Source organism: Dermacentor andersoni, chromosome 3 (assembly GCF_023375885.2).
Source record: "Dermacentor andersoni chromosome 3, qqDerAnde1_hic_scaffold, whole genome shotgun sequence".
In the NCBI taxonomy this organism is placed as follows: Eukaryota; Metazoa; Arthropoda; class Arachnida; order Ixodida; family Ixodidae; genus Dermacentor; species Dermacentor andersoni.
Window position 1 is genome coordinate 84,078,764 of NC_092816.1, and position 25,547 is coordinate 84,104,310.

At 47.3% G+C, this 25,547-nt stretch overlaps 1 protein-coding gene and 1 non-coding gene across 2 annotated transcripts in view; both read right to left on the minus strand.

Annotated features, from left to right (window-relative positions):
• Nucleotides 1-11,056: 11,056 nt before the first annotated feature.
• LOC126543055 (CRISP/Allergen/PR-1-like) overlaps nucleotides 11,057-25,547 on the minus strand; it is a 36,844-nt gene continuing 22,353 nt past the window's right edge. The window contains exon 2 of the mRNA XM_055061291.2: nucleotides 11,057-12,081. Coding sequence (XP_054917266.1) covers nucleotides 11,236-12,081 — 846 coding nt within the window. The 3' untranslated portion in view covers nucleotides 11,057-11,235. The remainder of the gene's footprint in view (nucleotides 12,082-25,547) is intronic.
• LOC126521004 (U2 spliceosomal RNA) lies at nucleotides 24,057-24,251 on the minus strand. The gene has a single exon (XR_007597174.1). It is a non-coding gene; the product is annotated as a U2 spliceosomal RNA (small nuclear RNA).

A 25,547-nucleotide genomic window follows, 5' to 3' on the forward strand; every position in this document is an offset into this window, starting at 1 on the left:
AATTTTTTCCGATTAGCAAACAAAGCTCACGAAATATGAAAAATACCACGTGACTGCGCTCCCACCCGAATCATAAAGCAGTGCTTCAAGTAAGCAGCTTAGAAGCAACCGCATTGCCTGTCGCAAGCCCGAAGAGACAGCGCATCACCTTGATAATGATACGGAAGGAGCACGAACAGCTGCTTTCGCGGCTTCGCAGCCATTCCATCCTCTCATTTCTACGTCACACTTATCATCCGTCTCTCAAGGCCGACTAATCCCATTGATAGCAAAAGCCCCTTGATAACGCTGCCGAAGCGCCGCTCTGACCACGCACGAAACGCAAAAAGCAGTCTAATAGGCATAGCATGTTTCAATATCCCGGCGTTGCTCGCACCACATCAACAGAGTGCGCGCGCAGCTAGATTTCGCGTCAGAAGCTTGCTTCCGACCAAAGCAAAATATATTGACGGTTTTAGCTTTCATTAAAGTGCATACGTGCTGCAAAAAGGGGTTCGAGGCATCAAACAAATGCGGAATGAACAGACGTGGCAGCGACCCCCCTCCTGAGAAAAAGCAAAACCGATGCGTTCAAGAAAGTAAATTACCACTTCTATTTATTTATTTTTTTTTGTAATACCCTCAGGGCCCAAAAATCATTACAGAGTAGGTGTGAACGCGGCGTTTATACAGTTGTAATAACAGAAACAACATTGTTATATATGAAATAAGATAAAAAAATATAATTGACTGAGCAGGTTGTTCTAACAGAGGTCAATAATAGAGGCCTTCAGTGACAATATCGTAAGCAACACTGTTGCACATGTATAACAGGAAACGGAATTAAAAAATACCTGCACAGGTTAATCTGAGAAGTGTTCAACGACAGCGGCCTTGAATAACTGTGCCTCTTCAATGCTGGCGATGGTGCTGGGAAGGTGGTTGAATTCTGAACTAGTATTAGGCATAAATGAATCCTGAAACAGGTTATTATGGCAAAAAGGAATGGCGACTTTAAACTGGTGATCAGTGCCAGATGACAAATACGATGGTTGCGATAAAGGTTCGCGTTTCAATGACTGGTTCAAGGAAAGATTAGTCGAATTGACAATCGGGACGCCTGCACAAAAAACAAACAAAAGATACATCAGATTTCAGTGTACCTTTATTATCTGTGAATTCGTAAGCGCCGTTGAAGGCCAGGTGCTAGCCAAAGGAGAGGTTCGAATAGGTCTCCTGGAGCTACGCAGTATACTGAGTACTCTTTATCACATCTTCATTGGCCTTCTTGATGACGGACGGTCGAATTCTACGGTAGACATTCGTTGTCTTTGCCTTGAGCTAATCTGACATCCGTCTCGATCATGTAAGCACGATCTTTCGCATAACAGCAAAGAAATAAATCGAGTGGAGAGAGGTCAGGTGACCTAGCCGGCCAATTTACAGGCCCGTGCTTTCCAATCTATTGCGCAGGACAAGTCGCATCCAGCCACTTTCGTGTTCGGCTGCTGCTGCGTGCTGGTGCTCCATCTTGCTGATACCACAGAAGGGGAAGACTTGACAGCGGGAGTTCGCTGAGAAACTCATCCACCACTTCTTCAAGGATTTCCTCCGCGTAACGCTGTCCAGTCAGCGTGTGATCGAAGGAGATGGAACGAATTATAGCACCGGCGTAAATACCACACCCGACAATGAACGACCACAGGTACTGGCGCCGATTGCGCTTTACCCAGTGTGAATTGTAGTCACTCCAATAGGGTGCATTATGCAAATTTACCTGGGCGTCTCTGTGAAAACTGGCTTCATCAGTGCACGTGATGTTGCTCAAAGAGTCCGGTGACTCATCTTCTTTTGTGAGAACCCAATTCGAGAAACGTAGACGATTATGCAGGTCACTATCTTCCAAGCATTGGTGCTGGTTAAGGCGGTACGGGTGAAAGAACGTTGTTTTGAATCCTCCAGACTGATGACTTGGAGATTCGTACCTGGGCAGCCACGTCATGCACGCTGGCACGAGGATTTGAGGCCATAAATGCTATAATATTCGTGCGTGGCTGGGACTCAAAGATGGAGTCCTTCGCCGCTGTTTCTGGCAGCTGCCGGTTTTTCTCACGTTTTCATAATTTCATATGATAGTCCATGCATTTGGCCTACCGCCCCACTTTCATGACTGATATATATTTGCAGCCTTCCTCTTGTTGCCATTCGTAGCTCCCAAGGCAAAGATCGTGTTTTCCTTCTGCTCATTAGACATATCATAAGAGCCAACAAACACTGACACCGAGTAGAACATAGGGGATATTACTTTGCTTACTTGTGCTCTGCTCGTTGGAGAAAGACACAACCACTGGGACGAAACAAAACGCACCTTTAAATCATTGCACTGACGTTGTCGATTCACTTTTGTGGTGACAGGCTTTGCGGCAAAAAAAGAAAAACCATCCATGCGCTTCATCTACACTTGTTTATTTGAAGAAGCTAATGTGCAGGTAAAGTGCGCAGCTAATGAGCAAAACGAGAACAGGTGAAAGCCGAAGCCAACGTTTGGATAAGTGGGCTTGTCTTTTTCCATGCGATGTATGCTTTCCTCGGCACAGTATATATATATATATATATATATATATATATATATATATATATATATATATATATATATATATATATATATATATATATATATATATATATATATATATACATTTTTCTAAAGGGAACAGGGAGTAAAGCGAGTGGGCGAGGCAACGAACGAGGGTGTCTTAGCGGTGAGGGTGTAGAACTGAGAATAAAGGTGGGCTATTAAACGTCGGCGGGGAATGTGATGTAGCGTCGTGTGTCAGCCGGTTGACGTGTCACCGTAGGTTCCTTTATTTTTTATTTTTATTGTGGAAGGGGCCTGGACGATGGAGGAGGGGGGGGGGGGAGGGATTTCTGTTTTGCTCAAGGTCAGTGAGGTATCATTTCTCTTAAAGAGAGAATAAATGTAGCGACAGAAAATGCTGGTCGTGAAAAAAAGAAATTGAATAAATGTATAAATAAAAGAACCAAATAAAGAGGAAAAAAATCTAAGCAACCCAATTAGAAATAAAAATAGCTAGATGCTGTTGTTTATAGTTCGAAATTTAGCATGGCGAATAGATTCTAATGCTCCCTTTGAAACATTTATGCCTCTTCGTTGAAATGTCTTCAACTTATGGATGATGTATGATTCTCTGTATTTTCTGTCTCGCGCAGAACGAAATTCAGGATGAATTCAGGATGCAGAGTTTAAGTTCATCAAAGTTATGACCTAGGCAGGTTGGTCTATATGCTCGGTGACGGCTTCGGGAGGCTCTTTAGCTTTGTTCGCGCGATGTCCGTTTAACCTGACGTTCACTGATTGTCCCGTGTTGGGGGGCCAATATGTTGTTTCTTACGGAAGAACATTGGAGCACATAAATTTCATCGGAACTAGTGCAAGTAAACTACTGCAAAGTGAAAACGACAACGAAGACAGAAAAAAACCGCGTTCGCCGTGGCGCGAGACCGACGTCATCGCACGTGCCGGAGCGGCTTGAGAACGTCTGAACAAAGGGCTGTCACTGAATAAACGGGCGCAGTGTTCCCGTTCTTCTGTGGGCGTTATTATGCTCCTGGCCGTCCGGTCAGATGCCGTTCCCGCCCGGTAGCAGTCATAACAGTTGAGTTATAACATAAACCTCGTTTTCACTTCGTGTGTATTCTCGGCGCTTTTAATTTTAAGGTCACTTTGAAGGTGCTTGCAGCTTTTGCACCTGGGGCAAGAACATGCTTTTATTACGAGGGAATGGTGTTGGCTGATTTTTGCGTGCACTAACATGTCCTTAAAGGTTCTGTTGCGGCGATAGGTGACGCTTGGTACCACCGGGAAAGCTTTTCTCAGACGTTCGTTATTTGATAATATTGGGTGGTATTTTCCTAGATGTTGTTTATGTTTGTCAGGGCATTAGAATGTTTTGTTATAAAGGCTCGTGGCCTTTCTGGTTCTGGTGAAGGCTATTTCTTAGCTAATTCTGACTGCCTCTCCAGTCTTCACGCGACGTCATAAGCCTTGTCGAGAGGAACTTGTGGATAGTTTCCTTCTGCTAGCGTTGCTCTAGGGTCATTTAGGTGGTGAATATAATCGTTGTTTTCGCTACAGATTCCTCTTATTCGTTTCCCTTGTCCGTCTAAACTTCCTGGCTTGCAGTGTCACGGGTGATTAGCGAATGTCATTTACAACGAACGACATTCATTCATAATGCCATTTGTTTGCTGTCACGCGGTAAAACGTAATGACATTCGTCGAAAATGACATTTCCAAACGAACGAGTTCGCCAAACTCGTTCGCATTCGTTTTGGAACTGAACGTGTATCCTCGACACCAGGAGCCTACCGGTCAGCTTCGCAAAAAGTACATGCTTACTTGTTGTTTACCAAAAAAATAACTACTATTCTGTCAATTTTACGACCTAATTATTGCTTTAGTGACATTTAAGCGCATCGCACGCATAATTACAGAAAACTACTCTCAATCCAGTGACTAGACGGCTTTCGCTGCGGCAGTCGTGTTTGCTCGCACTGGAGCATCGCCCACAGCCACTTCGGTGGACATGACGTAAGTGCACGCGGGTGTTTTTGCTGTAGGACGCGCCGACCACGTGGATCTATTAGGAGCCCACATGCACATCAGAACGGCGATGACACGCAAGTGCCGTTCTCGTTCCTCTTCAGCAGAAAACGCGCCCATCGTGCTTTCCGCCATGTTGGGTTGCCTGATCTTTGGCTTGGCTTGGCTCGACTTGGTTGGCAGCGTCGACAAGTTAGTGATGCAAAAGTACGGTGTGACAGTGCGAAAGGGAGAATCACGTGTTCCAACGGAACTGAGCATATTGGAAAAGAATTATTGGACAAAAGCTGGTTTGACGATATATTCTTCCCTGTTTTACTTTTTTTTTTTTTTACTATCGTCATTTTCATCATTTTCGAATGACGTTAGTTTACGCCATGTGACAGCGCGCTGTTGTAATGACATTACCCGCAACAAGTGTCATTCGTTGGAAGTGACATTAGATTTGTCGCGCTGCAGGGGTATCATAGCCTCGATCAAATGTCTGCGTGACACCAATCGGACTCCAGCGGTCGTTTGCTGTTCTCTCCCCGTAGGCTTGTTCACCTCCCTCCGGCTATCTTTAAAACGCAATGCAGTGGACAAGGTAATTGCGTTCTCATTAACAAAACAGGTTGAAAAGTTTCTGTGCTACTTCCACAGGCTATGGATGACTATTCATCATCGGCAAGCTTTCTTCACATATCCGGATCTGACTTCGTACAATATACCGGGTGTCTTTTTTTCTTCTTTGTTATAAGGTCCAAAGTTGCAAAAAAATTGCCTGTGTAAGAAAGCAGAATTTTAACCCTTCATCTAAATTACTCGATGAGGCGGCCATTAGTTCTAGGACAAATTGATATGCTTCATTAAATAATAAACATAATTACGGCAATGCGCCTTTTAATTAGTTACTTCACGGCGCATCTACTTGGAACAAGTTCTTAGGACAGTACCAATTTAGAGATATTAACAATCAAAGGGTCCGACGAATTACTGTCTATGAAAACGTTGTTTTATGCATTGAAGCGCGAAAGTAATTAATCACCAATGCATTTCGCCGTACACTTTGAAAATGAATATCTGGAAACTAGTGCAGTCCACAGAACTCGGTCCAAGTGTATAGGCTTTGCGAACTCAGCGACTATAACTCGTAGATTTAAATACGTGGCCTAAAATAAATAAATAACAAGTTAGTTAGGGTAAATATGTGAATAATTTAATTAGGTGTTTCGATGTCTCGTAGAAGTAATGACCGCCTCATCGAGTAAATTAGATCAAGGGTTAAAATTGTGCTACCTGCCACAGGTATTTTTTCTTTAAATTTTGGAGCTTCTAAAAAAAAAAAGCACCCAGTATACCAGTGCCTCGTACCGATTGTTAAGGGCGACATGGAAAAAAAATAATGATTGCGCAGGGAATTTGATGGAAGTCTTGCCAGCCCCGTAGACTGCTGCGAAGTGGTGATATAGTAGCTTGTTTGAACATCGAAATAAAAATTATTACGTGTTGATAGAGGAAATCCGAAAGGGTCGACGTCCATTGGCGGCCGTTAACAAATAACAGTAAACTTAAAGCGGTTGCTACAGTGGAGCTACAATAAGCTTAGCTGCAATGTATCGAAGTATCCTCACGTTGGGCGTGAAGGCCACCACTGGAAGCGCTGGCGCTGCACCACTCTTGCGTAGAAATTTGGATCACGTGTCACCGCTTCGCCGTGACGATTTTACCCCGCAAATTAGGAGGCTTACTATGGTTGTTCATAAACGTTGCCCATTGTCGTTGAGCAGCACTGGCTGCCATGTTCGAACAGAAAAAATGTTTCTAGATGCTCTTTAGTACGCTCATTGGTGAATATATATCCAGCCAAGGCCGGGATTTGTTCCTGTTTAATTCATATAGTTCCTTTAGAAGGTAGCGACAAGACCCGGTCTATGCAAAGGTAAAGTGATCGGTAATTTTGTGACAGCTTGAATGGGTTAAAGATCCTTCCTCGAAATTTGGATGTCAGTAAGTTAATCTGTCTTCAAAGAATGTTAGCGTTCAAGGCGCGGCCATATTGCAGATTGCAGACATTTCTCGCAGTGAGAAAAAAGTGCTTGATTTGGTTTTGTATCGCCACCGCAAATAAAGATGTCCTCGACTACTACATGATACAAGCAGGAGATAAAATTACGTAAACACTACAGTATACAAAACAAAAGTATCAATGGTATCCTACTATTTGCGTAGTGTTCATTCTGCGTGCCATAGAAAGGTCACCTTCCACTGAGTGCTGAAGATACTGCAATGATGAAAAGTCGAGAAGGAAAACGGCGATAATAGTGGTTTAATCTGTCAATAATGGCGGAACACCAGAACATCGGGCACACACATGACAGCAGCAGCTCTGATTAAGTACGCTTTGTTCATTTCCGAGAACGTTCGTGTGTTGCACATGTACCCATGCCAGACGTGTAAGAAAAAACCAAATAAGCACTGCACGTTAACAATCGTTCCTGCCGACGCCTTTACACCAGCTGCCAAGCAGAACTGTCCCAGCAATTTTACTTCGGCCGGCTTAGTCACCTTCTCCGGTGGGGTGAGGCTTGGCTCGTGGGCAAATTTTGGGCCAAGACCAAGGGTTCTTCTATGCTCTTCTGGTAGAGTCTCGCTGCCAAGAACCAACACTTTTGCTTCGGGCATCTTCTTTTGTGGTTTTGGAAGGGTAGGCCAAGCGGTGTTCCACTTCCACTCGGCTATATATGATAGGATGTCTTACGCCACCCCAGGAAATCCCTTATGCTCTTGCAGAATGGATGAATCAATCCCGATACCTCCAAGATTGTCTCCATACAGCCTGCTGGCAGGAAAACGACAAAGGCAAGAGCAGAAGGGATTTCCTGGAATGGCGTAAAACATCCTATCATAGAGTGGATGTGGAACACCGCTTGGCTTACCCTTCCAAAACCCTAAAAGAAGATGCCCGATGCAAAAGTGTTGGTTCTTGGCGACGAGACTCAACCAGAAGAGCATAGAAGAACCCTTGGTCATGGCCCAAAACTTGCCCACGAGCCAAGCCTCATCCCACCGGAGCAAATGACTATAGCTAGGACAGTCACCAACCGGGGGACCGAAGAAGAAAGACCACGCATCATAGCAGAGTGTGTAGATGTGCTGGGACGATCAGGAGAGAGGCGCTCGAAGAATAAGACTGTAAACGATTGTGCGTAGAATATGCTGCGAGTAGAAAGCTTCACATTTTGACCTCTGATAAGGAAGGTTTCTTTGTTGTAGTGCCAGAGAGTATCTTCTGCAAAAGAGCGTTAGATGCAATAGGAAAGAACTTCAGAGCAGTAGATCTGAAGCCCGCTAAAGTTAAGGAGCGCGCAGTGTCGCTGCTCCACAGCCACAACCTTGAGCAGCTAGCTTCATTAGTAAAAAAGGCAAAAAGTCTTAATTTGGATATTTTCTTCGCAGCAAAGACCCACAAGCCTGACATTCCATTTCGAGTAATAGACGCGGAAAATGATAAGTGGCAGTGGGTTGTCTCGGGTTACTTACAAAGGCATTTGCAGTCATTGGTGATCAGAGATCCTTTTGTGGTAAAAAACTCGGATGATCTAATCAGCTTCCTCAATCAATCTAATCCTGGAGATTGTAATATTTCTAGCATCGATGTTCAAGATCCGTACTACAAAATTCCACATGACGATCTAATGATAAGTGTTACTTAGTATCACCGAGGACAATGATGAGCTCAAATTTTCTAGCAGCTGTGGTGTATCTGTTAGCAGTTTTCTCGACATTCTCTCTTTTTACTTAGCTTCAACTGTTGTTGAATGGAAAGGAAATTTATACTGACAATATTCTGGCATTTTCATTGGCTCCAAGGTTGCCCCGATACTAGCATTTTTCTAGGTAGGGTTGATAGAAACATAGAAAGTAACCTAGATGACCGAACAATCAAAGTGGTAAGGTATGTTGATGATTTTCTGATCTTTGTGAAGAGTACTAATTTTCAACAAATGGTTCATGATGTACTTCAAGTATTCCACAAATGTGGCTCAGGGTTATACTTTACACATGAAGTAACAGATAAGAACGAGCTGCAATTTTTAGATACGAGGCTTGACCTAACTGATAAGCATGTGTGCTGGAAGTGTTGCCCAAGGTCAGAAAAACCAATTTTAAATTTTCACTCCGCACATTCGAAGGTGGTAAAAACTGGCATTTCTTTTTCGGTTGTATTTTCCGCACTTTCGGAAACGTGTTTTCACCAGACTTCTGAGAGTTTCTTAAAACAACTGGAGCGATTGAGAGCGGCAGGTTTTCGAGGGCATACCATCCGCATGACCGTACAGAAGCTTGTTAAGCGTGTAAAATTAGGAGCAAACACAATAATGAACAATCCAGAGCCTGCCGACAAGAAAAAAAAACTGATTGTAATTCCATATGTACATAAGCTATGACGCAGCCTCAGGAACGTAGCAGGCAGGTTTGATCTAAAGGTTGTTTTTTTCTGCCCCTAATAAGATGATCAAGATCTGCGGTAAGATTGATAGCAAGTTGGCCCAGGCTGCCTCCACTCATGCTGGGAAAGGCTGCATTGTTAAGCATACGTCCCCCCTTGTGCACTGTAGAATGGGAGTTGTTTTCGATCTTCCTTTTTCCTGCGGGCACGTCTATATCGGCCAAACAGATCGTTGCCTGAACATTAGATTTTCTGAGCATAGGCGCTCGCTAACGGTAATGCCTATTCACATGTCGCGCGGCATTGCTCTGAGCATGGGTGCACTCCAATCTATAAAAACACCACAATACTTTCCGCACATAGAAATCAGACCACAAGGGAGATTAGTGAGGCCTACTATATCAGGAAAAACGTGTCGCGTTGTGTAAGCATGCCATCGTTAAATTTGTATGACAGTGAATTTGAATTTTTAAGCCGCCTCATAGTGTAGCATTAGATTACAGGATTTTGCGTTTATGCCTGCGCAGTGATAATGACGCCATCGATGGGAGAGCACATGGCTATGCGTTGTGTACATAAGTTTGTGTATGCTTTCGTATAAAGTTAGTTGCGAGTTCAGCGCTGTCCTGTGTGTTCCTGCCTTCTGCCTTCGTCATATCGCGCTTCCCCTTCAAAATGTTCTTCTGTATTCAAACCGGTAGCTATACGATTGCTGACAGAGCCTAACGACGCTTGCGCACTAGCATTCTCGAGGCTTGCGAGTGGAATGAAAGTGGGCACTGAGAAGCACGTCTTGATGAGGAAAAATTGTCAACTATAGGCCACTGTAGAATTCTTGGCATACTAGAAACTGCTTGTGCCTGCATAATACACAGGTTGATTATACCACCGGAAGAAGTAGCAAGCTATCTAACAGGGACAATTCACAACAGCAAGCGACAATTTGTGAAAGGATGGTGGTTTCGTGTTTAGCCTTCCAGAGCCTAATGAAAAGCTGTGTGTGTGTGTGTGTGTGTGTGTGCGTGTGCGTGTGCGTGTGCGTGTGCGTGTGCGTGTGTGTGTGTGTGTGTGTGTGTGTGTGTGTGTGTGTGTGTGTGTGTGTGTGTGTGTGTGTGTGTGTGTGTGTGTGTGTGTGTGTGCGTGCGTGCGTGCGTGCGAATATGCGAAAATAGATGCGTGACAACAGGCAAGCCGAAATGAAAAGTAGCGCGGATATATCGCATATCTACCTGTGCGTTCGGCGTTCGGAGTGGTACAACAAGGTGGAAGGCAGACGTATACCGGGGAGTGTCAATCGGCTGTTTCAATATTTATTAGAATAAAACAAAAGTAATCGGACCTAGCTTAGATTGCGATTTGTAAAGATTTTAGACTGCGACGCACTTGGCAGCAAAGAAGACCTTGTTGGATCAGTGATGAAACTGGCCTCATTACGCGTCGACCAGATTACTATTAACCAAAACCAAAGCCCTATGATAACATTTAAAGAAGAGTTATCCGAAGACTATACGCTGCAACTAATGTTACAAATTTCGGAGCGTATGCGGTATAGACGTTCAATTAGCTTCGTTATCACTTCACTGAAACGCGGCGAGCGACGTTAGGACGTTGTATACTCTGAGCGCGTGTGTTTAAGATCCCATTCGTGGCACAACATCGATAATAATAATTATGGGGTTTTACGTGCCAAAACCCACTTTCTGATTATGAGGCACGCCGTAGTGGAGGACTCCGGAAATTTCGACCACCTGGGGTTCTTTAACGTGCACCTAAATTTAAGTACACGGGTGTTTTCGCATTTCGCCCCCATCGAAATGCGGCCGCCGTGGCCGGGATTCGATCCCGCGACCTCGTGCTCAGCAGCCTAACACCATAGCCACTGAGCAACCACGGCGGGTGCACAACATCGAGTCGTGGTTCTGTGTGTATGTCACATATACACGCAAGCGTGTATCGCAGCGCTTAAACGGCTGCATTAACAAGAAAAATGAACACAATACACAAGACATAGAGAAGGGCTCTCGTGATATAACATCCAAGTAGGCTAACAGTCTTTTAATTACACATAGAAATCTACGTGATACTCAAGCGTAGATTAAATACATCGCGCAAGACTAGCTGAGCACGGCTCATGCCAGTTCGCTTTGGGACAAAGCGACGCCTCATCCCCGGACAGCCTTTGGAAACTGCCCGCGCTGACCTAGAACGCCGCCGTCGACCAAGTCGACTGCTGGGTCTCCATCCCTCCGGGTGCCACCTGCTCTTGCGGTTGGTCTCTCTTTTTCTGCGCGAAAGCAAAGTAGAGGCAGCACGTCAGCGCTACCGTCACCACGACTAAGCCTGCAATCAAGGGTAGCCACATGAACGGCTTGTCTTCCTCCGCAGAGCTTCCGGAAGTGCTGCTGCTTTCCGGGCTGTCCCCACTTTGCCCGCCTGTGGCTCCACCTCCGCCGCCACCTCCCCCGCCACCTCCCCCGCCAGGCCGAGTCGTCACTGAATTAGGCTTTGGCTGCGGATCGGGAACATCGCCAGCCGGGGGGTCCGGTGGAGGCGGTGGCCGAGGAGCGCGCCCCGCGCCGCCGCACAGACCCGTGTCCTGGTGGCAGCGAGCTTTGGCCGGGCAGGCGCTGCACGTGGGGCCCTCCTCGTAGATGGGCAGCTTCGTCCTCACGTTGAACACGTTTCCGGTCGGGCCGTAGTTGCAGGCGTACATCTCCATGTACGGGGGAGTGGCGCTCGGGTCGGCGAAGCTGTAGTTGACGTAGCCGCAGCCGATGTGGTGAGTCTTGGCCCAGATGATCTGGGTGAAGTGCTTCGTCTGCCGCGCCGAGTAAGGGTTGAACGCGCGGACGTCGTGCGGGGAGTAGTACTGGTACTCGTTGAACCACGAGTCCATGATGAACGTCCAGTTGGGCGTCGGAGGAGACCAGTATCGCCCCGCCCAGGCTAGGTTCTGGCCGGTCAGGTTGAAGCGCGACGTAGAGCGGTCGAGCTGGTCGTCGTGGTCGATCAAGACGCCGGGCTCCGTACACTGGTTAGTGTGTGCCTGTCGCACGCATAAAAAAAAACAGGAAAAGAAGATTCGATGTACTTGTAAGCACATTGTCCTATCTTGAAAATATTCTCGGTATGTCCTGTCGCGTTCAATATGAGTTGCAACACCGTGCCTGTGGTCGAAAGCGCTTCAATAGTGCACGGCGACGCCGACACATAGGAAAAATTGGGGAACACCGTTCGAAATACTGGCAATTACTAAATAGATTTTTCGTGCGCTAGCTCTCGGAGCACCTTCGACGACAGGCACCTTGTTGCAGCTGATATTAAACGCGACTGTACGTGTTGCGAGGACAGTGTTTAACGCCGTGAAGTCCAAACAAAGTTGCACGTGAAAAAGAATTAGAACAACTTGTTCACCGTTATCAGTGACTATGAAGAGAACGTTCGAACAAAAAATATGAAATGTTATTTAGGTAACCACCTAACTGATATAGTCAGTTAATTATTAATTGGTTTGCTGAGCCAACCACACCTGAAAGCTCGTTCAAGCGTGTCAGCAACCTTAATATACACTATATGGTTCCGCTGCACCCTCTTCCTCCATGCACTTTCCTCCTCACGTTCTCTTCGCTATCGCCGTCTTTCCCCTTCCGCTGCGCTCGGCGTTGGCTTTTATCCTTCGCTGTGTTCGTTAGCTCGGTTACGAGGGGCAACGCTGACACTTGTCGCAGGAACGGGTGCCTGAGAGCTGAGTTCTAAAAAAAAATATGTGGATCCCACGCCTGCGGGCATCGATGCAAACGAAACTTTCTGTGCTGTTTGCTTTGATTGACGATAATTTGCGCTGACGTGCACGATAAATATTAAATTTATTCAGCGTTCTGTACAAAATGAGATTGGTGAGCTGATGGTAAACGTTACTTTTTGTGCGGCACTGTTGTTAGTCTACGTAGTACACGGAACACACAGCGTTGTTGCTCGTCATGGTTCATAACCTCCGAGATCGTTACCATTGTCAGTGCCTCACGTGGCACATGGCATCATGGCCGAAGTGTTTCACTTCATTGAATTACGGGCTGTGCGTTCCGAAGCCACAATCGGATTATCAGGCACGCCGTAGTGACGGACTCCAGATTAAGTTTGACCCCCTGGAGTTCTTTAACATGCACCTTTGACGTACACGAGCGTTTTCTGATTCGCCCTCGCCGAAATGCGGCTGCGTGGTAGGGATCGAACTCGCCACCTCCAGCAACGCCAAAGCCGTAAAGCTACAGCGGTGGGCGCAGACGTGTTGATTTGATGTGCGGCCGCTTCCGTGGTGTCGTCAAGACGCTACGGTGCTTTACTGTGGCTTTGCGTGTACACGCCCTGCGTCCGTCGTCCGCAATACAAATTCGCACGGCGCTTATTTTTCGGAAGTGGTAGAAACGTACCGTACTGTCCCTTGAACTTAAATTTATTCAGTCTGTCGGCAACCGGCTGTCGTTTCCTTTCCTTCTTGCGTCGCTTTTTCCCTATCCTGCCCTCGCCCCACGCATGCAAGCTGTGATCGAAGAGATGCAAGGCACCGTTTCGTAACTGCGCAAGTTCTACCCCATTCTTCGCCTCCTCTCCCTACCTCCTCTCTACCTTTCTATCTACTTCCCCTCTGAACTGTTGCACGTTTGTAAAAAGGCGAGCGATGCATTTTCTGCAATGCTATTGCGGGAGATCGCGGATAATTACGCTGTCAGGAGGGTTCTGTGGTTCCAGGGAGCATTGTGCACATACGGCGCTATGGAGAGGTCCAAAAGAGTTTCTCGCGTCACCTTTCGCCTCTGCCGCGCTCCTGTCATCTATACACACGCTCTGAGCCCCCTTCCGACGCAGCGTGCAAGACAGCAGCAGCAGCAATGGAAAATTCGAAGGAAGAGGCAAGGAAAGCTTCCTTTCAAAAGGTACCCAGACAGCAGGGATATTATTGTACAAGCAAGGTACGTATAGGCGCCAGCCGAATAACTTTTCGGCGTCGGTTACACCAAATGTTTCTTACATAAAAGCAGCTCCGGGCCTTCGCGTTCAGATGGCGAGCCATTATTTCTGGCTGAAACATCAAGTTTAGACAAAGCAGCAGCAGGAATAAGGTCGCGTACGTGGCTGGCTCAGTGGGTATCGTATGATCAGATCTTTCGACCACATGGATGAGATTTCGTTTGAAATGCGATGCAATGCATGAATTTCGCATTCCAAGACAAAAGGCGATGAAAACCGACGGTACGGTACTTCAGGGCGAACGTTGCACAGATTTATATAAAAATCTCGCTGACGACGCACCGATGTGCACATCTGCTGGTGCACTGTTTTCTTCTGCTGTCCGTAATGCTCAGTTAGATTAAATATTGTCACAGCACTCAACGTGGCTGATATCACCGCGCCTTCGAAATTTCCGCAAGAAAACACTCATGATCGATATTGCGCTTTACGACGTATTTCTGCCAGCGTCCTTATTAAAAGTCTTTATTTGAGAAGCCAACTACGGCAGTTCAGCTCTGGGAACAATACAATGTTTAAGGCGAGGTGGCCTGCTTTTTAGAAACTGCAAAGTCGGTGAAAACGGCACGTCTGCTTGACTGTTCATCTTTGCGTGAACTTGAGTGATCGAGGGAAAGCCAAAGAGGGTGCACTCTAAAAGCGACAAAGTTCTTTAACGTGTTTATTTTCCCATTTTAAGTTCAACCGGCGCTTTAAGTTACGGTATCTCACCTTGACATTAAATAATGGCAATAGCCACGAGAATTAGGATGCTCGGAATGTGTTAATCAGGCCTAGGGCGCACTAAGATTACTTAAGTGCAATATTTGCAGATGCGAATCATACGTAATCGGTGACGTCATGTGTCGTTCGGCGGCATGTTTAACAAGCCGTCCGGTGTTTAAGGCGAACGTACACAAGTTTATTAACGTCTGCGCTAAAATCATTTAAGAAGATATAAGCACAACATGGAAGCGCTTCTGGCTCTTGCCTTTACTTAAGAGCGTAACAGTTTCCTTTATAGTTCGAAAAATGCGTTCTTTTATTATTAGGACAAGCACGTTTAATGTAACGAGTGTGCTATGAATGTTCCTATTATGAAGGCGGATCTCATAGCAACACCTATAGTTACCAATGCTGATGCAGCGGCCCCGCTCTCATCTGGAAATCCTAACTGTAACTGATACTGGCCGGAAGTCTCGTGATCCTTTACTGCGCGCGATGTCGAGCTTGCTTCTGTCCCTGCTTTCTCTTTCTCTCTCTCTTCTTTTTTTTACTTTTTTTTGCTGAGCATGGTTTGCGATTGGAGCCTGAATCTTTCCAGGTCAAGTCACGTGGCGACGAGCGTGAGGTCTGTCCGCATCACCCAGCTTTCTTTCTTTTTTTGTTTCTATGCCGCAACAAACAGAGTTTCACGTTTCGGGGGTTCGTACTGCGTTACGACGCGTTTCGCCGGCGTGCATGCGACGCTAAGTGAGGCGCGACGCCACGTGACATGTCTGGTCGGCATCCCAAGGACAACGCAGGCTGACCGACGTGTACTGGATACCAGATACTAGGAATTTCGTAGCTCGCCCGACTGATGGGCTCTACATGCCGCCGGCTACGCGGACCACGGAAATGTCCCTCACCCTTATGTTCGCTTGCTTTTTCAGGTTCATTTATACAATTTGATTGGTTGCTTTTATTGCTCTTTCAATTTTTTTTGTTCTTTTTCACTCTCAGCTGCCGATGAGTTATGAGCACCTGCAGCCTATGATAAAGCTAACGTTTCATTGTCAACCACTCCTACCTTGGCTTTCAAAGAGAAGCGATCAGTAGTGTGTATTTATTTATTTATTTATTTATTTATTTATTTATTTATTTATTTATTCGATTAGCCTTCTTTGATATTTCACACACTTTCCGGGGCTATCTATCTATCTGTCTATCTGTGTCTCTGACCGCTCTTCCTCAAAGCTGCATTTTTGGGTAGTCCATGGTCGAATGTGTAGCACGTTGAGTTGCTGTGCTGAGGGAGCAGAGTTCGAGACCACCCTTTCTAACAATTTGGGTCACTGGGTATGTAGCGCTGTGTTTGTGCCATTCTTCACTGAGAAAAAAAAATTGGCAGTGGCTTAGCTCGGCTATGCCAGGATATACGTAGCGAAAGCTAAGGCATAGCATGGTTAGCCTTGGTTAATCTTGATTGCAAGTCCAGGTTAGTCTGGTTGTCTAGCTATGTTGCGGCGTTTAGCCAGTCGTTCGGCGCGCTGTTTGTCTGTTTCCTGGGCGATTCGTTTCCTCTTAATCTCGTTCCGATATCGACTCCAGGCCACCTCCTGCTTATCAGAATTGTCACCGTCCATACTGCCGCCCCAACTGTGGTTGCGGCACACGCGAGCTCTCCTTTCCAATCCTCCGACATGTTATCAGGCATGCGACGCAGCTGGCGAAGCGAGCGGAGGCGAGCGCAACGACGAGGAACGCTGGGTGACGTCATACCAAACGGCGGCGGCGGCAAGGCGCGGCGCTTCGCAGCGGTGGAACACCTGTGGCTCGGTGCTACTAGTGGCGCGTGCGCCGTAGTGACTAGGGAGCGAGAGAGAGAGAAATATACGCGACGAGGCGCGCATTGTGACGTCATGTGCCTCCTCGGAGCACCACCACGGCGAAATCGCAAGTTAGCGGTCAGTAAAGCTTTCGCTTTAATACCCGCGGCGAGGCGCGCGTTGTGACGTCATGTGCCTCCTCGGAGCACCGCCAAGGCGAAATCGCAAGTTCGCGGCCAGTAAAGCTTTCGCTCTTCTCTAAGTATATATATTTACACACGTGCCACACGCGGGCTTCGTGGTGGCGCCGCCAGGTGGCACAGCGTGTCAAGATAAGAAGCGCGAAACGAGAGCCAGGCTGCCTGTATACGCGCGCCATACATGACAAGTTTCGGCGGTGTTGCTACGGTGTGTCATCAGACTGCTTCAGTGCTAATCCCATTAACGTCAGACTCCATCGGGAGATGGGTTCTGCTGGAATTTTAACTGCGTCAACATTCCTAGTACACTGCACGGACTTCCCGGAGGCTATGTATGCATGTACGTAACCGTTTATCCACCAACCTTTGTCACTGTGTAGTCCATGGTCAATTGGTTAGAGCATCGAGCTGGCTGCGCTGAGGGTTCGACACCAACCGTCGTACCGACTTGAGTCACTGAGTATGCCGCAATGTGTACACATGTGCCGTTCTTCAACGAACGTTTTTCCGGCAGACATGGGTCCCTGTATATAGATGTGGGATTGGCTATGTAGCGATCTTCAATGAAACTCTTTGACACCGACTTGGAGCACTGGGTGCGCGCAAATCGGTCAGTCCTGGCTCCAAATGAACCTCTTTGATGCCAACTTGGGTCACTGGGTATTGTGCCAGTAGGTGTGTGCCGCTCTACTAGAATGACACAAAATATTAGAGAACCCATTTCACGATCACTGTCGACGATATGCTGCGATCAGCATTCAAGCGATGTGGTGACACGCCGTATTGCTGAAGTTACGTTTATTTAAAATCCGTAGCGGCCATTACGAGACTTCTTTGTGCTTCTTCTATGTACGACATACACTGACTCAAGCATCGGCCCACTTCGGAATGGCACTCGCTTTCCAAGGTCTCCAAACGCCGTGACGGCATGACGGCCACGCAGTCACGACGATGGAATGACGCCGATGAAATGACAGAGGCGGTATGACGACAACGACATGACGAGAATGAGATGACTATTATGCAATGATGACGATGGTATAACGACGGCAGCGTGACGACAACGCCATGAGGACAACGCGATGGCGACATGCGTTAGCATTCTTAGAATACTTCACGCATTTTCCAAACGCTATGTATGTATGTATGTATGTATGTATGTATGTATGTATGTATGTATGTATGTATGTATGTATGTATGTATGTATGTATGTATGTATGTATGCATGTATGTATGTATGTATGTATGTATGTATGTATGTATGTATGTATGTATGTATGTATGTATGTATGTATGTATGTATGTATGTATGTATGTATGTACCAGCGTTCAATACTAGACATCTGCATGGACAATTCAGAATCAAAAGCTAATATATGGCTAACAGCTATCAGTATAGTTAGATGCAAATAAGTTACAGTTAAGTATAAGTAAAACAAAATAAGTAATCGCCACAGCTCGAAACTGGCATATAAGCAATAGTTTCAACCTAAATTTTCACGACGCAGTGCTCGAAAAGACAAGCAGTATAAAGTTCCTACTTATGTTTCTTCAGGAATATTTATCGTGGAATGACCACACATCCCACCTCCAAAACCAGCTATGTCGAACAACTGGCGCACTATGAAATATAAGCTCTTTTATTCCGAACAAACTAGAACCGGTTATATGCCATGCTTTCATTCAGTCCCATGCACAATACCGCTTACTGACCAGGGACTCTACAACAACCGATTTAAATGAACCAGCAGAGCTCTTACATAAGAGAGCTGTTCGTGCTCTTGAACGCATCCGCTTCAATGAAACCACATCTCCATATAAGTTTAGGTGTAAATTAGTTACGCCAAACTTTCTCTTTTTAGAGAAGATCTTGTTTACGCAAATTAAAGAAAACTAGGCAAATTATGAGTCTATCTTGAAACGACTACAGACCAAAATTTTCGTGTGCTTACCTACCTAAGATTATAAGTACCTTACATTAGAACAAATTAGAACTTAAGTACCTAAGATTAGAACTAATTATGGCGCGCCAAGCTTGAGGCACAATATTCCTGGAACAAGAAACTGTTAGACCTACTAAAACAATCCCCTTCAATAAAATTGTATAAAAGAAAAATACATAACTGAAAATAGTTCGTTGGTATCATGTGCGAATTTCATGCAAATTGTATTTTTACGTTGGAAATGCTTATTCCTGCCAGCTTGAACACGATACTGTAGCGTTTTCATATGTAAGACGTAGTAATAAACTATATCTGCTTTTCTTTCCTGAATCCTATGCTTGTTCCCGAATGCGTACTTTTCCGAATCGTCACGTTAAAAACTGAAAAAGCTGTACTACAAATACGGTCCATTACAGTTTTTCATTCTTTACTTAGACTGTGCTGCTTAAGTGTGTGCTCATGTTTTTCAGGTTGTACAGCGTTCTTCTTGGTTTACCTAGATCGCAGTGTATCATTTTTTTCCTCCATCTTGCCTTCTGAATTCCATGTTGTTCAATACTGACCCTTCCTTTTTTCCTTTTCGCTTTATTCTTACGCTGCCCTAATGTTTGCTTCGCTGGAACACAGATGGCGCATGGGTCACGGCCTCGGTCAGACGAATGCTAGCGCCTTTATACTCCGTTCCCTACAAAGCAGTCAACACTCTGCAGATTTCTTGCAGTGGCTTCGTCCGCAAATGGATATAGTTCGATGCTTTTAGACCGCAAATGTGTGCAACTGTTCTTTATAGAGGCTCAATATTGAATGAAACAAGCTTTAATCCTTAGAAACAAGCGAACTGTGGTCCACGGCTGCTGATGCGTTGTTTTAGGTCGTTTTTATTTTATGTTATTCTATTCGGGAAGGAAGGAAGGAAATCAACTTTATTCGAGGTCCTGCAGGCCACGAGAGCTTTGGGCTCTCATGGAGTGGGCGTCTCCCACGACGGAACCGGGAGGTTGAGTTTCCTGGCGGCGTCGTGGACCTGCTGGACGGCGCAGACTTGGGAAGCTGGTTCTTCCCTCCGGATTGCTTCCTCAAACTTGCGCTTCTCCTGTTCGCAGTTTATGTGAGCTTGCGAGCACGGCCAGAGTAAATGATAGACGTTAAGGGATGTATTGCAATTGGTGCAATAAGACTTGTCATAGAGCTCAGGCATGTAATGGTGTAGTCTGTTTTGCGTGGGGTATGTGTCTGTTTGTAGCATTCTCAGTGTAACCGTTTGAGCTCGAGTGAGCGTGCGGTGTGGCGTGCTATACTCTCTACGTTGTAGGTAGTAGTGTTTCGTGATTTCATTGCATGTAGTGGGGGCGTCCTTGTTCTCCGAGTGGTCGGGTGAAGCCGCGCGGTCTGTAAGCGCGCGCGCAGCCTCGTGCGCCGCCTCGTTAAGGTTGGCGACGTCGCCGATCTTTGGTCCTAAGTGTGCCGGGAACCAGTATATGACGTGTTTCTTAATTTATTTCTTTGCAAAAATCCTGAGAGCCTTTGCGCAGACCGTGCCCTTTTGGAAAGCTCTGATAGCGGCTATGGAGTCGCTGTAGATATGGGAAAGATTGCTGTTGGTGAGCGCAACAGCGATCGCAACCTGTTCGGCCTATTCAGGCTTCCTTGCAATTACCGTGGCTGCATGTCTTGTGGATCCGCGCCCGTCCACAACCGCCACTGCGAAAGCTTTGTTTCCCACGTATGCAGCCGCGTTCACAAAAGCTGAGCGTTCGCGGTTCGCCAAGGCTTGCTTAAGGAGGAATTGTCCTCTCGCTTGTCGTCTGCCCTTGTTGTTTTCGGGGTGTACGTTTCTGGGTATAGGTCGGACCGTCACCTTGGCACGGATGTCCCGTGGGAGGTCCGAAAAGTCTTTTTCTATGTTTCCTTGGGCAAAGCCTAGCTTCCCTAGGATCGTGCGCCCCGAAGGCGTCGTCGAAAGCCTAGCAAGCTGGGCGCGCTGCTGGGCTTCGGCAATTTCTTCCAGGGTGTTGTGCATGCCAAGGCGCCGCAGCTTCTCGTTGCTGGTGTTCGTCGGAATGCCGAGGGCTTGCTTGGTAACCTTTCTGATTTGGGCATTAGGTCTGTCTCTTTCGGATTGTGACCAATTGAGCATTGCCGCAACGTATGCGAAGTGACAGGTGACGAACGCGTGTATGAGTTTGATGAGATTATGTTCCTTGAGGCCCCTGTGTCTACCTGCAATTCTTCTGATGAGCCCGATAGCGTTGTTGGTCTTGCTGATGAGCTTCTGAACCGTAGAGGCATTGAGCTCTTTAGTCTCTACGATCATACCCAGGACTCTGATTTTGTCGACCCACGGTATCGCGTGTCCCGAATTGGTTCGTACGGTAATTTCTTGATTATAATCGAAGTCTGACGAGTATGGCCTGCGGCCCTTCGACGTGGGTCTGCGTACGAGCAGCTCCGACTTGGAAGGCGAGCATCTGAGTCCTGTGGGAATTAGAAATTCTTCTACGGTATTCACTGCTTCTTGCAAGATGTCCTGCACCATGCCCGGGGTTCCTTTGGAGACCCACATGGTGATGTCATCTGCGTATATGGTGTGCTCGAGCCCGTGGATCTGTCCGAGTTTCTGAGCAAGTCCCGCCATGGTAAGGTTGAAAAGCATAGGGTAGATGACCGAGCCTTGGGGGCTGCCCCTGCTCCCCAGCGAGAGTGTCTCCGTGGAGAGGTCGGCAAATCGGAGCGTAGCCGTCCTGTTGTTCAAGAATGACTTGACGTACGCGTGGAATCTAGCTCCGAGGTTGAGGCGGGAAATTGTGTCCACAATGTATTGGTGAGAGAGGTTATCGAACGCTTTCTCGAGATCCAACCCGAGAATGGCCTTGGCGTTTCTAATGGGGGTCATCAATGATTTGGTGCTTGATTAAAATCATGGTGTCTTGAGTTGATAGACCGGGTCTAAATCCGATGAGTGCGTGTGGTAAAAGTCTCTTGTCTTCAAGGAATCTGGAGACTGTTCAGAACGGCGTGTTCCGCAGCCTTACCCACGCACGACGTGAGTTATATGGGTCTGAGGTTCTCGACGCCCGAGGGCTTGTTGGGCTTTGGGATGAGAACCGTGGTGGCGTTCTTCCATTCCGGCGGGACCCTACCGGAAGCCCAGGCCCAGGTTATTTATTTGCAACACGTCGCGAGGAGCCTCACGTGCGTACTCGCGCGAGCGAACGCTGTTGGCGCGCAACGAAGCATGGGCGGAACGCGCGGAGTGATAACAGGGGCGGCGCCAGGGGGGACACGAGGGTGGGCTGGCACCCCCCCTCCCCTTCAAGTTTTCGCCTGCTCCCCCTTTTGCCCCCCGTTTGCCCCCCTCCCCCTCCCTAAGATAGCCGGAAAGCTGACCCAAGGTGAACGATATGAAACAAAATGTCAGTTTTTCATGATCTCTTATAATCTGAAGGCAGCGCCGCTTACAAGGGACGGCTTTGCTTAAGCATGACAATTTGTTATAACAAAATTTCTGACCACAAGCAATTACCCTAGCGCTTGTGATAGAGTGGGCGCTTGAAATACAGCGCGAACTGCCGAAATAAGATAAAAATGGTTCCAACGGTTCTAAACAGACTTAAAAATGGGCTATACTTCTTCGTTGTTCGGTATGCTTGCGTGAAACGGCAAGTTCGTGCCTTGGATGTAATGGCCGCTTTTTCAGGTGCCTTCCGCTCACAGGCCTCTTCGGCAGGGAACACCATGCAGAGGTCGCATAACCGCGAGTGCTGTGTAACTGAAGGCCGCACACGTACGCGGGATACACATGTCGTCTTTATGCGGCGCATAAGCGGCAGAACGCAAGCACGGCAAACAGCGTCGGCTCCAAACCATAGATGTTCGCAAAAGGTATAGAAACCGGCTCCATATATGGAGCCGGTTTCAATACCTTTTTATACGAACTCCGCTCGGCTACTGGGCAGAGTTGAACCTTGGCCATGCGGAGTCACGTCGCTGAAGTACAGTGTAACCGAACCCAGAACGCAGACAACGCAAAGCGAACAACGTTGCCGCTAATGTATATGTTCACATGGAGCGGCCGCTTTCAGCTACTCACAAATCGCGTCACGCGGTTAAGCGGCAACAGCCTACAGCTTCAAGTGCATAGCAGGTTTTCTCTTGGACATCAGGTTCGATTTGTTCAGCCGATGACAAAAAACAAAAGAGAAATGAAGCCTCTTTGTTGCAAGTATTCGTCAGGTTACTCAGAAAAGAATCTTCGATCACTGCGGCGCCTTTGCATGTGTGCATTTCACATGCCTGCTACTCTGTAGCGGCATGCATCGTCAGTACAGCCTCGGCTACGCGCCTCGACTGTTGTCTAAAGCCCAGACCACGCGTACGCTTGCGGACGAGTGCAAGCTCGCGTTCACGCGCCTACGCATGTGCAGATGGAGCGGCATGGCTCGTACGCGTCGAAACGCGGCGTGATCTCGGGCAGCAGCTCCTCTCTGGTATCGCGTGCTTCGGTTGCGTCGCGTCGGCGCGCCTGGCTATGCATCTGCGGCGCGGAATGTTCAACTTTCAGTGAAGCAGATTTATATCATACAAGAAAGTGGTTATTCTCTCCTTTTTGCGTTGATCTAACAGCCATAAAAATGTAACAATTACGTTTATGGATATCGAAGCATTTTGAAATACTGTCGATAACAAAGTACGAAGTGGCGCCTGCAAAGGCGTTTGTGAGTAAGGCCAGTTAATACGCAGTGAGTGCGCGCTGTCGCGCGTCATTGTGGATGCAAACCGCCATTACTCGCGAGGCGCGGCAGGCGCTAGGCGCGCGGACGCGAGCTTGCGCGCGTCCGCAAGCGTACTTGTGGTCTCAGCTTTAGACCCTGCTACATCGCAAAAGCCGCCGCCAGTCTGCAATTACTCTAAGAGGCGCGTCGCCACTCATTCAGCAAGGAGAGGCGTCGCGACCATGGCGAAGGGTTTACCAGGTTAACCTACCCAGGGCCCGCGGCGGTCCAGACACATCCTGCCGCCAAAAAAACCTGTCGGCGCAGAGTCAAAACGATATCATTTCAGTTTCAGTTTCTTAGCAGAAGCACTGCTGTCTGAATATGCTAAATTTTAATTTATGTCTTACTGCGTTGCTGAAATAGCTTATCCACATTGATGTGTTTGGAAGGCCTTCAGCCCACTCAAGCTGTTCTTAAAAGGTTTTAGCCGTCGAGCGACTGGTATCTGCATCGCAACCCTGCTGTGCTCTCGGACGAGCGTGTTGAACATGCATAAATAAATGTTCGCTTTTTACAGCGAAGCTGTATATGGCCAGTTTCCAGCAGATCGACGTCCGCAGACCAAAAACGTGGGCCGATTCCGAAGATAGTGCAATACCGCTGCAGGCCAACCCGCGGTGGAGGTGAAGCAGGCTTCAAACACTCCGCCAACTTGCGAAAATAAGTTTAATATAGCGGGTCCAAATACAACCCGTATCAGATATGAAGCTGATGATGACAGATAATACACTTTCACCAGCATCTGCATTGCCTACGTTTGCACCGCCCTCTCTTTGTTGGCGTTCCTGTGCTTGCGTATCTTCTTTTCTTTCCTTCCGCTCCCCCGTAGTGGCGGTCCCGTAGAAACGTCACGCGTGTCTAGATTTCTCCGGCTCCTCGGGACGGCGGTCCGGTCGTGAACGCGTGTGTATATATAACTATAGCGTAACTACACCGTCACAGAGCAAGAATGTCTTGCAGTGATTTTCGCAGTACAGCGCTTCCAGTCATATATACCTGTACGGGCGCCCCTTCACTGTGGTACGTGACAGACCATCATTCTCTCTGTTGACTGGTTAATCTCTGTGATCCGTCGCGCCGGCTTGAGCGTTGGACACTTAGTTTACAGGAATATGATTTTGCCGTTTCTTATAAAAGTGGCCGCCCGCACGCCCGACGCTGACTGTCTCTCGCGCATGCCGCTTCCAACGACGGACTGCGACTCGGACAACTTCGACCGCTATATCGCATCACGGGAGCCTGGACTTCCTGATATAAATATCTTCAAGGTCGAGCAACAAAAAGACAGAGCTTTAGAACCACTGCTCATTACTGCAAGGCAATCAGCACCATCCATTATTTTCTGCGTTCGTGATGGGGTTCTTTACAACAAGAACTATTCTGCTACAGGCCCCCGATATCTGCTGGTGGTCCCGGACAGTATTCGTGTCTGTCTTGCGCGCTATGCATGACGATCCAGCATCTGCTCATTTTGGATCTGCGCGAACGCTCTACCGCCTTCAAAAAAGGTTCTACTGGCCTAAAATGCGCCAGACGACCGCCCAATACTTGTCCAGCTGCAGCGAGTGTCAACGTCGCAAGCGTCCGACAAGTGCTCCTCCTGATCGACTACATCCAGTGCCAACCCCCAGCACTCCCTTTGAGCAAGTTGGCATCGACCTTCTCGGTCCTTTCCCGCGGTCATCTGATGGGAATCACTGGATTGTCGTGTGTGCTGATCACTTGACACACTACTGTGAGACAGCTCCAATACCATCAGCTACTGCAGCCGAAGTGTGTATTTTTCTGCTGCGTTTTGTCATTCTCCGGCTTGGACCTCCAAGAGACATCATCAGCGATCGTGGGCGGCAGTTCACTGCAGACGTTGTCGAAGAGACGCTTCGTCTATGCGCTTCAAGTTTTCAACATTACACCCCGTATCATCCACAAACAAATGGCCTTACGGAACGCACGAACAGAACTCTTACTAACATGCTGTCCATGTATGTCGTGTCAGATCATAAGAACTGGGACAGCGTGCTACCTTTCATTACGTACGCAATTAACACCTCAAAG